Source organism: Crotalus tigris, unplaced genomic scaffold, assembly GCF_016545835.1.
Source record: "Crotalus tigris isolate CLP2741 ecotype Arizona unplaced genomic scaffold, ASM1654583v1 scf7180000020265.513298, whole genome shotgun sequence".
Taxonomy (NCBI): domain Eukaryota; kingdom Metazoa; phylum Chordata; class Lepidosauria; order Squamata; family Viperidae; genus Crotalus; species Crotalus tigris.
This window is the reverse complement of record NW_024097936.1, coordinates 97154-111229: the sequence shown is the minus strand read 5'-3', so window position 1 is coordinate 111229 and position 14076 is coordinate 97154. Positions and strand designations below refer to the sequence as shown.

The 14076-nt window shown below is 36.0% G+C and overlaps 1 protein-coding gene across 4 annotated transcripts in view; it reads left to right on the top strand.

Moving 5' to 3' along the window:
• NNT (nicotinamide nucleotide transhydrogenase) overlaps positions 1–14076 on the top strand; it is a 57702-nt gene that overhangs the window by 7110 nt on the left and 36516 nt on the right. For 3 of the 4 annotated variants that reach the window (XM_039366369.1, XM_039366370.1, XM_039366371.1), the window contains exons 3-6: positions 5628–5857; positions 9313–9530; positions 11087–11174; positions 13039–13127. In XM_039366369.1, the coding sequence (XP_039222303.1) occupies positions 5628–5857; positions 9313–9530; positions 11087–11174; positions 13039–13127 (625 nt within the window). Of the gene's footprint in view, positions 1–2567; positions 2649–5627; positions 5858–9312; positions 9531–11086; positions 11175–13038; positions 13128–14076 lie in introns of all 4 variants that reach the window. The other variant, XM_039366372.1, reaches the window with a different exon arrangement.

Sequence of the window (14076 nt, the reverse complement as noted above, 5' to 3'; positions counted from 1 at the left end):
ACTCAGGCGACTCTGGGCAGACTTTTGAAATAATATAATTATAATTCACTTTTTAAGGAAGCCAGAAGTTAACTAAGGAATTTTGGACATTGTGTGGATTTGGGCTGGGTAACTTTCTATGTGGCCGAAAGTCATTGTTTTAGTTTCAAAATCTTTTTTCACTCTGTAAGAATGATTTTGTTGTGACCATGGTAACAAAACCAAAACTTGTCCAATTGAAATTTTCAAACTTCCATTAATGTGCATCTGCATAGACCTGTGTGTTTGGTTCATCCATGGAGCTACAGATAGATGATAAGTACTGTATTTGACTCTCATAGAATTTCACCTCTGTTTTTTGCCTCTTAGTATAAAATACATAAGAAATAATTGCATGAGTGAAAGTCAGTTGGTTTGTCATAAGTAGGCAACATAATCCAGGAATAGAAGGAACAGAAAAATGTGGTAGTACTTATGTAACCTGCAAAAAAAAGACTCACCCCATCCCAAACTGAGACATTGGTAATGTTTTCTGCAGAAAATAATGCTGAGGAATCTCGGCAGACTGATAAAGAGTGTGCCTAAAAATGATGTTTTAATGAAAAAACAAAGAATTCAGAAGAAACCATATTAGTGAAGAGTCAGGATGTTTTCTTAGGTATGGTGCAGTGAGGAGTGCAACATGTAATCCTAAAAAATGCTGAGCTGGTGAAATTGCTGCGGAATGATTTGGTATTGAGTACCAGCAGATAAATGCAGAATTCCAGAAAAAAGAGTCAGCAAAACCCACTTTTAGTTACTCAGTACGAAATTTTGTAACTATAATAGCAACTTCAGTCACTGGAGCATATTTGCTTTGTTAAAGGAAATTGTTTTCTTTGAAGAGCATTTACATTCTGTAGCCAGAAAACAATGGGGGTGGTATTTTCTTCTGATTAAATCACTGACAGACATGTTTATACACACGCTTAGAATGCCTGGAAAGATGCCTGTCTGGAGATTCTCTTCCTTGAAGTTTGGCACATGGCAGGAGGAGGAGGAGGAGGAGGAGGAGGAGGGGGAATGGTGGCTGTCAATGACTAAGGCTAGCTCAAATAAAAGGCATGGAGAATAAAGCGAAAGTGAAAATTAATGGTATACTAGTCTTTTGAAATGGATCCCCTGCTTTTTTCTTTCTTTAAGTAAAAAAAAAAAATTGAAAAACCCAGGGTTTTCAGTAATTTAATGGTGCAGAAAGTATTAATACTTAATTTTTGCCAGTGGCTAATACGAAAAGTTTAAGATCAAGAAAGTGAATTATCTGCATACAACCCCCCCTCCCTTTTTACACTAAAAGTTTCATTTAGAATTTTGAGAGCATTTGGTAGGTACAAGTAATCCTCAACTTATGACCACAGTTGGGATTGCAACTTCTGTCACTAAGCGGTGTGGTTGAGTGAATTGCACCTGATTTTATTACCTTTTTTTTAAAACCATAGTCTTTAAGGGAATCACACAGTTAAGTAAATCTTAAGCAAATGGTCATAAATCACTTTTGACAACACTGTTATACATTTGAACATTTAATGCATGTTTGCAAGTCTAGCATGACCTGTGCAGTCAGAAAAAGACTTCTTGGAAGACTTTGAGATCTTAAACGAGATCTGCTAATTTTTTTCTCCTGTTCCATTGCTCCTGCTATGGGACTCAAGGGCATTTCACACAAAAATACGTTGCTAGAAATTAGTCCTTTGTCCTTAGAATACTAGCTTTCACTTATATCTTTTTTCAGTTAAGAGATTACGGGTAGTCCTCAACTTACAAAACTCCATTTAGTGACCGAAGTTACAGTGGCAATGAAAAAAGTGACGTGTCACTATTTTTCACCCTTACCACTGCTAGAGTATCCCCATGGTCATATGATCAAAATTCATATTTATGACAGTTGCAGTGTCTCGGGGTCATATGATCAATTTTGGCGAACCTTCTTACAAGCAGTCAATGGGGAAGCCAGATTCACTTAACAATGGCAATGATTCCCTTAACAACTGTGGCAAGAAAGCTTGTAAAATGGAATAAAATTCACTTCACTGTCTCACTTAGCAACAGAAATTTTGGGCTCAATTGTGGTTGTAAGTCAAATCAGAAAAATCAATGGCTCTATTGCCTGGCATGATGAGAGTTACATTCTGGCTCACCTGAAAGTTATTGTGTTGGAGGAACTGTGGCTAAAATTAGTCTTCTAATAAATCAATGCACGAAATCCATTTTTATTTGTTACCTATATAGCACCTAACCTACAGTTATTACACACCCTTCAGGATCTATGATTACTTTTGGAATTTATCTAAGCCTATCATTCATCCAGTGGCTGATTGCCAGCCTTCACAGCTTATTTTTTTTCTTTTTTTTTCTTTTTTTTTTTTTGTATTTCTTTTATGTTGCTTCAGCTCTTTAAGGTAATATATCTATATTGAAAATTGTGTCCTTGTGTATTTTTAATAGGTCTTTTTTCCTTTGAACTATAGGTAAATTTGATTGCAAGGATATCTGTTTCCTCCGTGTTATTCATTGCATTCTTTTGTCTTCATTTCATTTTGCTGTATTAGGCTATTTCCTTCTCTTCCTGCAGAACTCTGAATAAAGGCGAGCAGCTTCTAGAGCTGTTGGTATAGTAAACCAATTATGAGGTACACATTTTGCAGTTTTATTCCCCACCTTAGCATTAGCAAGTAATCTTTACAACAATTTCTTTTATAGAATTCCTAGTTTAGAATTTTCATTACTAATATAAGTGGCTGTGATTGGTTAGTCTCTCTATTTTTATCTTGTGGAAGACCACTCAAGGAGTCACGATGAAGGTCAACAAAGCCAGCTACAGGTAGTCCTCGACTTACGACCATAATTCAGCCCCAGATTTCTGTTGTTAAATGCGACATTTGTTAAGTGAGTTTTACCTCATTTTATGACCACAGTTGTTAAGTGAATCAGTTGATAAGTTGGTAGCCCAGTTGTTAAGTGAATCTGACTTTCCCATTGACTTTACTTGTCCAAATATAATAATAATAATAATAATAATGATAAAGTTGGAGGTCATCTAGTCCTATCCCCTGCTCAGGCAGGAAACCCTATACCATATGGCTGTCTAGTTTCTTCTTAAAAACTTCCAGTGTTGGAGCATTCACCGCTTCTGGAGGCAGTTTGTTCCACTGGTTAATTGTTCTAACTGTCAAGAAGTTTCTCCTTAGTTCTAGGTTGCTTCTCTCTTTGGTTAGTTTCCACCCGTTGCTTCTTGTCCTGCCCTCAGGCGCTTTGGAAAAAAACTTGCAAAAGGGGATCACGTGACCTTGGGACACAGCAATGGTCATAAGTATGAACCAGTTGCCAAGCATCTGAATTTCGATCACATGATCATGGGGATGCTACAATGGTTGTAACCTTTGAAAAATGGTGATAAGTCACTTTTTTCAGTGCGGTTGTAACTTTGAATGGTCACTGAATGAACTGTTGTAAGTTGAGAACTACCTGTACTTGCCAGCCTTCTTTCAGTTCTGTATTTCTGCTTAATTGTGAGATTTTTAAAAGTAACTGAGGTTTATTAATTGGACTGATTCCAGAAAAAAATGTTTTTATCTATATTTTTAATAGCTGTGGTTTTTATATCACTTTAACAATAGTTAGCTTTGTAAATAATGCAACACAGTTAAAGGGGGTTCCTGATGAATCAAATGGGAATAACTTCCCATATCTTTTTTTGGCTTGTTATATACGAGAAGTATTGCCTTTGTGCTTATTCTTCCTTCAGAGAAATATATACCAAGAAAAATATCCATAGAGAGTATTAAGAATCTACATAGTAATATCCTTAGTTTGTACATTGCTGCTTGAATTTTGGAATAAAATTAAATTGTGTGGGAAAGCGGACTTGTGTGTGCTTCTTCAGCTATACTAATAAATGCATGCTTAAGATAGAGCTCTTAAGAAATTTGAACTACTTCCTAAGAAGTAGTCAATTCTTGTTGCCTTGATTAATTACAGGTAGTCCTTGACTTATGATCAGTTAATGACCCTTCAAAATTATGACAGTTGTTAAGCAAGTGGCCTATTATATGACCTTTTTTGCCACAGCTGTAAAGCAAAGCACTGCAGTTGTTAAGTGACTCCTGCGGGTTCTTAAGTGAATTGTGGTTGTTAAGTGAATTTGGTTTCCCCCATTGATCAGTGGGAAGGTTATAAATGGTGATCACATGACCTCCGACGCATTGCAACTGTCATAAATACATGCCAGTTGCCAAGCTTCTAAATTTTAATCATGTGACCATGAAGATGCTGCAATCGTTGTGTTAAAAATGGTCATAAGTCATTTTTTTCAGTGCTGTTGTAACTTTGGAAGGTCACTAAACGAACTGTTGTAAGTTGAGGATTACTATATCTCCTATAAGCAAGTGGTACTCTGTGATGGCACCCATATTGTAGGCAGGATCCCTCCATAGGTGATAGCTGCAGTTCCCACTGTTGTTTTCTATTCTGTGTATGCTTATCCAGCACAAAATTTGTGCTGGGACTTTCCTTTTGATGAAAGATAAAGGGGTCAGGGACACTGCACTTGCTTCTTCAACAGAACCAATTATTGTTAAATATCACCATGCATTCTGCATCTGCTCTTTCAAAGGTGACAGAACAGGAATTAGTGTTCAGTTAGCAGAGCTAATAAGTAGATGTTGATTCACAGCTATTCATACCTCATCTTTAATCATGTATACTGTATATAGTTGGATTATTTGATGGATCTGCTGTCTTCAAGGCATGCTTAACCTCTCTCATACTCATAAGGGTTAATTCCACAGTGTGTATACCGAATAGTTTTAATATGTATCACTTTACTATCACAAATTAACTTGAACCTTCACAGAGTTATACATAAAAGAATCTTTATAGCAAGCAAGAGACTAATGTCTCTAAAGCCCTCTTTTTGTGGTTCCCAAACCTCTTGACTTTATGCTCAAAACTGACATCTTGAGATGGCAAAGATGGAATATTGAAGTGTAAACTAACCCCCCCCCCAAAAAAAAACTATCAACTCTAGTTATAAAACAAAATCCTGACTTTGCTCACATCACACATTATGGACCTTTTCCTCCTCTCTCTCTGGAATCTCCCCCACTCCACCCCTCCAAAAATAAATGAAACTCTCAGCTACTAAATAATTACCCATGGTTGCTTCCTGATTGTTGGCACCCTAGGGCTATTATCATGTATGTGAGTCAAGAATAGCTTTCACAGTATTTGGGGCTATATTGATGTTGATAGACTCTCAGATGAAACATTGCTGTAGGTCCCTTCCTTTAAATGTGGTCACGTTACGGGACCTTGGAGACATGCTTTCTTTGTAACCCTTTTTGGAGTAGCATCCTACTTCAATTTTGAGAATTATAGGAGTTGGAGATCCATTACATTTGAATTTGTCAGGTAGGGGAAGACTTGAATAATAAAATGGTAAAATATGCATGATGTTCCTAAAATTTATGGTTTTTGAAATAAGAATGCTTTAAATGCTTATTAAAAATTGATTTACAATACATGCAAATAATACTTTTGCATAGGATATTATAATATGTTCAGGCTTTTAACTGTTAGTTCATTTGATGTTTATATTTCTGCCTTTATAGGTATTCCATATAAGGAACTGAGTATAGGTGTTCCAAAGGAGATCTTTCAAAATGAGAAAAGGATTGCCTTGTCACCAGCTGGAGTTCAAGCACTGGTTAAGCAGGGTTTTAATGTTATTGTGGAGTCAAATGCAGGAGAGACGGCTAAGTTCTCTGATGACCACTATAGACAGGCTGGGGCACGGATTCAGGGCACCAGGGAAGTACTGGCTTCTGACATAGTTCTCAAGGTAATAATTATCTTTTTATTACTACTCCTATTAGATCATACTCTTCAAGTTTTTCTTCAAAAAGAAATGTTTCTCCACTTTGTTGTTGCCAGAGAGGTTGAGAGTTATTGCTCTTTTATTGTTTTTATAGTATGTTTTTATCCATGAAGCTGTCTGAGTCACTGAGAATGGGTTGGGCAGTCATATAAATTTTCTTAAATAAATAAAAAATAAAATTTGAAGACTAGTTAATAAGGATGCACAAAAAAAATTTCAAATTCAAAATGAGTAAAATTTATGGAAGAAGTTTGTCTTCATGTAAAAAAGTTGCAGGGATCCTACAAACACAATCTTAGCATATTTAAAATCATTACGGCTCAGGTATTGCTTATCTATAAGAGACTCATTTAAGGAAACAGGATAAATCTCTATTAATGAAGGATTAGGTGGGACAAATTTATCTCATAGATATTTCTACCACATTTTTGGAATTGGTAGGAACACATAGGCACTAATAGGAGACAAAGCAGTATCAGCTTCCTAAATGTAAGTAGATAGAAGGCTACAGGTGTTTAATGTAAAAACCAGACATGTGAAAGAGGAATTTCAAGAAAACTCATTTGAATTCAGAGAGCCTGCATATACAGTAGACCTATGGGATAAGGAATATTAAAGGAAGCCAGTGCGGCTCTGTCATTAGTTTATCCTTAAAGTGCTGGTCAGTAAACATGGAATAAATAACAGGGAACCTGTCTGACAATGAAAATGCATGAAGTCTGTCAAAACAAATTTAAGTATATACAGGCAGTCCTCACTTTATTGACTATTCAAAGTTATGATGACATTGAAAAAGTAAATTTATAACTGATTGTCACACTTACAACCATTGTAATATTCCCATAGTCAAGTGATTGCCATTTGTGTGCTTCACAGCAGGCTTCGGATGCGCAAAATTAGTGGAGAAGCAAGCAGTAAAATCACAGATCATGATCACATGATGTCTCGTTTAACGATGAGATCTAGTTGTGGTGGTTAAGTGAGGATTACCTATATATATGCATTATGGAAAACTTTTTGAATTCAATTTGTTAAAATCATTAAGTTCAAAAAAGTTGATTTGCATTTGAAATTAATCGTTCTGATCATTTTGGAAGCATTTCCAGCTCAAAACATGTCCCAAGTAGTGGAAATAGCCATTTCAAATGGGAAGCAACAGTTTCAAATATCCAAAGCCATTTTGAACTCAGGAAGTAGCCATGTTGAATTCAAAAGTTTGATTTTGAAAAATTGCACATACCAAGGTGTCAAGCATACCTAATGCTCCTGCTTCTTATTTTTCTCACAACTACCCTATGAGGTAGGTTTGGCTGAGAAAGAGTGATTGGTCCACAGTCACCCAGCCATCTTTCACACTTAAGGTGGGACTAGAATTCAGAATCTCCTGGTTTCTAGGTCAGCACCTTAACCACTACATCATAATGGCTCTCTATGTAAGAGACTTGATACATAATCGCTATGTATCCTCATATAGGACTTGCTATGCTGCTAGCTATTGGGAACTGCGGGCCTATCCTAATTCTTCAAACATCATCTTAAAATACTATTTGCATAGTACACAGTGTATTTTGATCTATGGTGGTATAAATCATAGCATTTGAGTTATAAAATTCAGTCACTTTACTAGCTAGATTTATTATTTGAAATCTTTCACCAGCAATACATTTTAAAAACATGTATAGCATTAGAAATTCTGACACAGGTTTCTTTGGAACTAGGACAAAGCGCATCTGATAAAGCTTTGTCTTGTGCAGAGAGCAAACTTTAGTTGTTGAAGAGCAGATGCAGTTATTAGGCAAACTGTTGACTGAGCAAAGTCCATTTTGCTGTTACTTTTCAGTGGCAACACTGTGTTAACATTCTGCTTCCGCAGACTGAAACGTTAATTATGATTAATTGTCCTTCCCTACCCTTCTGTCTCCATTGACAGTAGGAATGCTGGTTTTGAGTGAAAATAAATGATTCAAAACAAGAAGGAGTAAAGTTGGTGAAAGCTATATAGTTAGATAATTTATTATTTTATATAGTATTATCTAGCCAGCATGGGTGGCTGGGGAATTCTGGGAGTTGAAGTTCACTCACCTTAAATTAGTTTAAGTTGAGAAACACTAATCTAAAAAAAATATCAAATAAAATAATAACTAGCTAACTAGCAACAATCTGACTCCTTGTTTTGAATCATCGATTTTCACTTAAAATCAGCATTCCTGATGAGAAATGATCTTGAGAAATACTCAACTAGACCAATTCTTCTTAAAATAGGGATAATTACTGCAAGGATAGTTTGGGCGTATCCTAGTAGTAATGGAGCAATTTGTAATTGCTTGTTTGTGAGTGAGGATCCAGTTTGTAAGTTGTTTTTGTAAAACTGTGTGATTTTTTTTGGGGGGGGGAGGTTGAGGTTAGTGATGCTATTCAAGACTGGGAGAAGGATAATTAGGTCAATCAGCTTAAGAACCACTGACTTACATTGGTGGACAAAATCTGCCCAGGAATTCTGTTAAGATATTTTTTCAGGTGATTAGGTGATTATTAGGTGATCTCAGGAATGGAACTCTTCATCTTTTGTTATCATGACACAGCAAGTGTTACATTAACTAACAGCAGAGTCTTCGGGAAGAGGCATTATAAAGCATGACTTGGCAACTAGGATGCCCCAACTTAAAAAATATGCAAGACATTGTCCTTGTCCAGTAGCTCATGCTCTCCAAAACATTACAAGGTCATTTCTGAAATATTTTGTGAGAGATTTATAGCCCTAAGGGGAGAGTTCAGAACGAACCATGAATCATTGACTAAAAACTTACCTACGGTACCATTAACTAAAGGAATTTCCTTTTGTAAAGAAAGGAAAAAAATCTTCCACACCATTAGCAACTGTATAGATTCTGGATTCTTCTTTTCCAATATCCTTTTGCATTGGAAGAACATTTCTAGATAACCGAAATAGGGCTCCCCCCCCCCGTACAATTGGCAGACGTTGCAGCCCCATCCAGCTGAGATGGGCCTGCAGTATAGGAAGAAAGAATTAAACGTTCTCTGTCCTCCTCCTTGTCTCCTTATCCAGCGCCAGTTCTTATGGTGTTTCTTTTTTAAACAAATAGCTAATTGCTATTTTGAATCTTAATCCCATTTAGGACTTACATGGCTTAATATAATGATTTATAAATTGGTAATGTTAATAAATTATATGTAATAATGTAACTATTAAGCATAAAATTATTAAATAGCATTTTATTTATTTGTTTACCGCGTTTGTAGGCCTATTCCACTTAGAGTTCACAAAATAAATACAGCAATTAGAACAAAGCATGAAATGCTTTTAAAAATTAATGTATTAGAATATTGCTTTATTTTACTTTATTTTCATTCTTGCATTATGAGTTTTTGTGATTTACTCTTTTTCTACTCTTCTCTAGGTGAGGGCTCCAATGTTTAATTCTGTACTTGGTGTCCACGAGATTGAGCTTTTAAAATCACATAGTACTCTGATCAGTTTTATCTATCCAGCTCAAAACCCAGATCTGCTGAACAAATTAGCAGAAAAAAACACCACCGTCTTGGCTATGGATCAGGTTCCACGTGTGACCATTGCTCAGGGATATGATGCTCTCAGCTCTATGGCCAACATTGCTGGGTATGATGCCACATATTTTTTTTTACTCATTTGCAGAATTCTACTAATAAAGAATTTGAGATGGAGTGGAATTCATATTTCAGACAATGCATGCTTTCCTCTTCAGTGAGCAGAACAAATTCATTGCCCTTAAGCTGACAAATTCATTGCCCTTAAGCTGTTGTCCAGACAGAGAACAAAGAAATTCCAGTTTCTAACAATTGGAAAGTTCTCAGAAAGTAAGGCCTACAGATAATCCTCAACTTATGACCACAATTGAGCCCAAAGTTTCTGTTGCTAAGTAAAACATTTAAGAGAGCTTTGCCCATTTTATGAACTTTCTTGCCACAGTTGTGAAGTGAATCAGTTGTTTAGTGAATTTGGCTTCTCCGTTGACTTTGCTTGTCAGAAGGTCACAAAAAGTGATCATATGATCCCCAGGACACTGCAATCGTCATGATTACATCCAATTGCCAAGCATCTGAATTTGGATCACTTGACTGTGGAGATGCTACAACAGTCATAAATGTGAAAAATGGTCATAAGTCACTTTTTTCATTGCTGTTGTAACTTTGAATGGTCACTATAGAATGGTTGTAAGTCAAGGACTACCTGTATTTTAGTTCAAAGGAAGAACAAAAATTTAAAGCCATTATTTATTTATTATTTATTAATCAAATTTATATAGGGTCCCATTTCACAAGTTTCTCATATCCACTAGTTGAAGAAGGACTTCTCTGTGATCAAGAAATCTGAAACTGAAGAAGGAGACATGCTACAAGAGAAGCAGAAAAGTAAAAATGGTGCAGTGCTGTAAACAAATCTGTTTATGTTAGATTAACATTCATCTTGTCCTCTAGGACTTGAAGGTGGTTTCTCAGCATTTCCTCATAACCATCATTTAAAGTGGGCTCAAAATAGCAGTTAGCCTGACGTTTTGCTGTGAGCTTCTGTAGCTGATGGTGTGTTTCCACGGACTTAACCTCCCTGTACGTGAACTGCTTTGTCAGGCTGACTGAAGCAGGACTCATATTTTGATATCTGGAGCAATTGAAGCATACAGAATTGATGGCAAACAGAATTTTGTGTCAGTGACAATTTATTTTTCACAATTAGTAGCTGTGCTTGAGCATGATTCTCTCATTCCATGATTTGCATTGTGTCCAGCTTTCTGATGACCAGTTGCGACCCATTCTTACTTTCACTTGTCAGATTCATTTGAATTATCCTTTATACCAGAGGTCCCCAACCTTTGGGGCACCAGGGACTGGTTCTGTGGAGAAAGGTTTTTCCGTGGACTGGAGAGTGTGTGGTTTTGTGTGCTGCCTGTATCCCACGGATGGGGCTTTGCTTGTTTGTGCAGACCGGTTGCTGGCATGCTGTGGCCTGGTATCAGTCCACGGACCAGGGGTTGGGGACCCCTTCTTTATGCTATGTTGGTTATGTGAATGGGAACAGAGGGTAGATGGGTAGATCAGCAAATGCTACTCTCTGAAGCCACACACAGAAACCATACTATATCTATGGAAAAATGTAAATGCAATAATACTGATGGCTGGTCTTCCTTCTTTTAACAGTTACAAGGCAGTTGTACTTGCAGCTAATCATTTTGGTTGCTTTTTCACCGGTCAGATCACGGCAGCAGGCAAAGTTCCTCCAGCTAAGGTATGTGTGGGAAAAATGGGTAATGAATCAATCATAAGCAGGTAGCAATGCTCTTTGTGCCTTCATATGCTGATTATAATCTCTTTTAGTGAGTTTTCTTCTCCAGAGACTCTGTTTAACCTTTCCCTAATAAATCAAATGTAATTTCTTTTGATGTTGGCAGTGGTTTGTTGAATTGTAATGAATAATGAGTAGTTTACAAATCTCTCTCAAACTAAAGTTTAAGATATGCAGATTATAAAATTAATATACAATCTGGCTTACTGCTGCTGGTAAATAGTAAAATGTCTGTCATTTCTTCATGTTAATAACTTTGTCTGATGAACTGCTATTATGGATAGGATGATTCTGTAATTTTAATCTTGACTTCAGGCTTAATAACATGACTAGTCCAGTCATTAGCATCATAGCTAAAATAATTTTCTAAAGTGATATGTTTCATTGCAGTCCTGTACAGAGCCATGCAATCTTTTGTAATATTTGTGTTCTATTACTACAATTACAAAATATAATCTGCTAGTATTGGATTTTCTACATTATCTCTTCCAAAGTGGAAGATAATCACATCCATTCTGGACTATGTTTTAAAATATTAAATGATTTTGTCATGTGCTGCCCTGTTCTTCAGTATTACTATAAAAGTACAGACAGTAGCACCAAAATCTACTGAAGGAGGAGAAGAGTAAATTCCGTTCTTCCCAGCTAACAGAGAAATTAGTTACCTTGGCACTCAGAAACTATCTGATATCTGTTAATGATAACATAATTCTTGCCAAGAATGCTGAAAATTCTTCTCCAGGTTTCACAAATAGTTTCTTGCAAACAAGTATGGAAAGCATGATTCAGCATCCGGTGAAGCAAGCTTTCATTCTTTATAGTGATGAAAAATAAAGTTCAGATTTGTAAAAAAAAGTCTGGCAAAACCTCTTTAGTCTAAAGATAAGCCCGATCAAAAGTGATGTTTTCTCTCCGTGTCAATCAGGAGGAGGATAAATTAGGCATGCAGGGTTACAGTGAAAGGTAGCATGATGTGATGTTCTACAGAATTAAAGCAATTCAGTATGATTACTTTCTTGCTTTCTTTTTTCCTCCTAATTATTGTTCCACAATTGCAAACTGCACTGGGCTTTTTAAAAGGTTTTTCCTCCATTAAATTCTTTTTTAAAGACATGTTTGTAATTTTGAAAAAAGTTGTGGTTCCTGTAAGAATACTTGCATTTTTTTATTGTGTAACCCAGTAGACTTGTTACATGTCCACAAATGTTCCAAGTCCAATTCCTCTGGAATCCCATTGACACTTGCCTAATGCCAATTTAGTGCTGACAGTTAGTTGACTAGATTCTGGTGTATAGGCTTGAGCAATAAATCAACTGGAACTTAATGTGTGGTCCTGATTCTTCGCAGTTGACAAGAGTACGATGGAAATTGTTTAGGCCATTTCTAGATGTGACTAAAGAAATTAGATTTTTAAACCAGTGCTGTTTATTGTTTGTATTATGGAATCAAAAGAATGAGGCATATGACTGTTTCAGAAATCTTTATTTTTAAATACTTATTCAAGTTTTCTGAAGCTGGGTAATCAACTGGAAATCAGACATTCCACTATGGAAAAATTCAACAGTACTTGTATTGATTGCTAATTTTTCCCCCAGCAAAATCCTTAAGGGTTGGATAACTGATATTCAATACTATTGATTGGCTAGTATTTTTCTTTTCAAGAAGCTTTATGTTCTTAGGCAAACATGTGCTGTTGGATGCTACTTAAAACCATCCTATATCTTCACTCTATGTTGAGTCATGCCAGCCATTTAGTATTTGCAATTTAGATTGGTATAAGATATTATAATTCTTTGTTTGGATGTAGGTTCTGATCATTGGAGGTGGAGTTGCTGGATTAGCATCTGCAGGAACAGCTAAATCAATGGGAGCTGTAGTTCGTGGATTTGATACCAGGTAGACATATATGAATCTTAAAGATTTATTTATTTATTTATTTTGTTCCTTCCTGTCACTGTTGATTCCTGGCAACTGTCTGAATTAATCCCTGCAATTTTCTTGGCAAGGTTTTCAGAAGTGGTTTGCAGTTGATACCTTCCTAGGTCTGAGAAGGTGTCACTAGCCAAAGATTACCCATCTGCTTTTGTGCCCAAGGTGGGATTAGAACTCAGAATCTTCCAGTTTCTAGCATGGTGTCTTAACCACTACGTCCAAATGGTTCTCAAATTTTATTAGTTACTAATTCATTTGCATTCTGTTGTTCCTCAAGGACAATCAGAACAGCTTGCAAAGAGTTTATTTCCATTTCTTCTTAAAATAAATTTTTGGCTTTTTTTCGGAATTATTGAATAGCCCAAGTACTATGACTGAGCACCACTATACTACATGGTGTAAGGAATAATTCAAGCTTTTAAATTTTTCTGAGATACATCTTAATAATTTACATAAGATTTTGGAGTAAAGGAATATCATCTTGATTTATTTTTGGAAATACAAACTCATTCATGAAGTGGGGTTGCTACTATTATGGTTCCTGTAAGAATGCTTGCATTTTTTATTGTGTAACCTAGTAATTCTGTGTTTATAATGGTACTAATATAGTCATGCACCTGACTAGCTGTTTGTGTTTCAAGCAAAGCTGTAGAAGAGACAGATGTAGTCAAGAGACAACTCAGCCTAGAATTTCAAGTTTTATTACATCCCTATGAGATTAAGAAAGCAAGTAACTTCAGGCATTTTCTCTGTACTGAAATAATTCTTATGTGACAAACTCATCATCACTTTAGTTACACATCTGAATTCATCCCAAGCTTCTATTGGAGGTCATTTTTAAGGGAAAATATGATTTTCTAGTTTGAAGTCACCTGTATAGAATTATTTCTGGTATTAATGTTCTGTATATTAT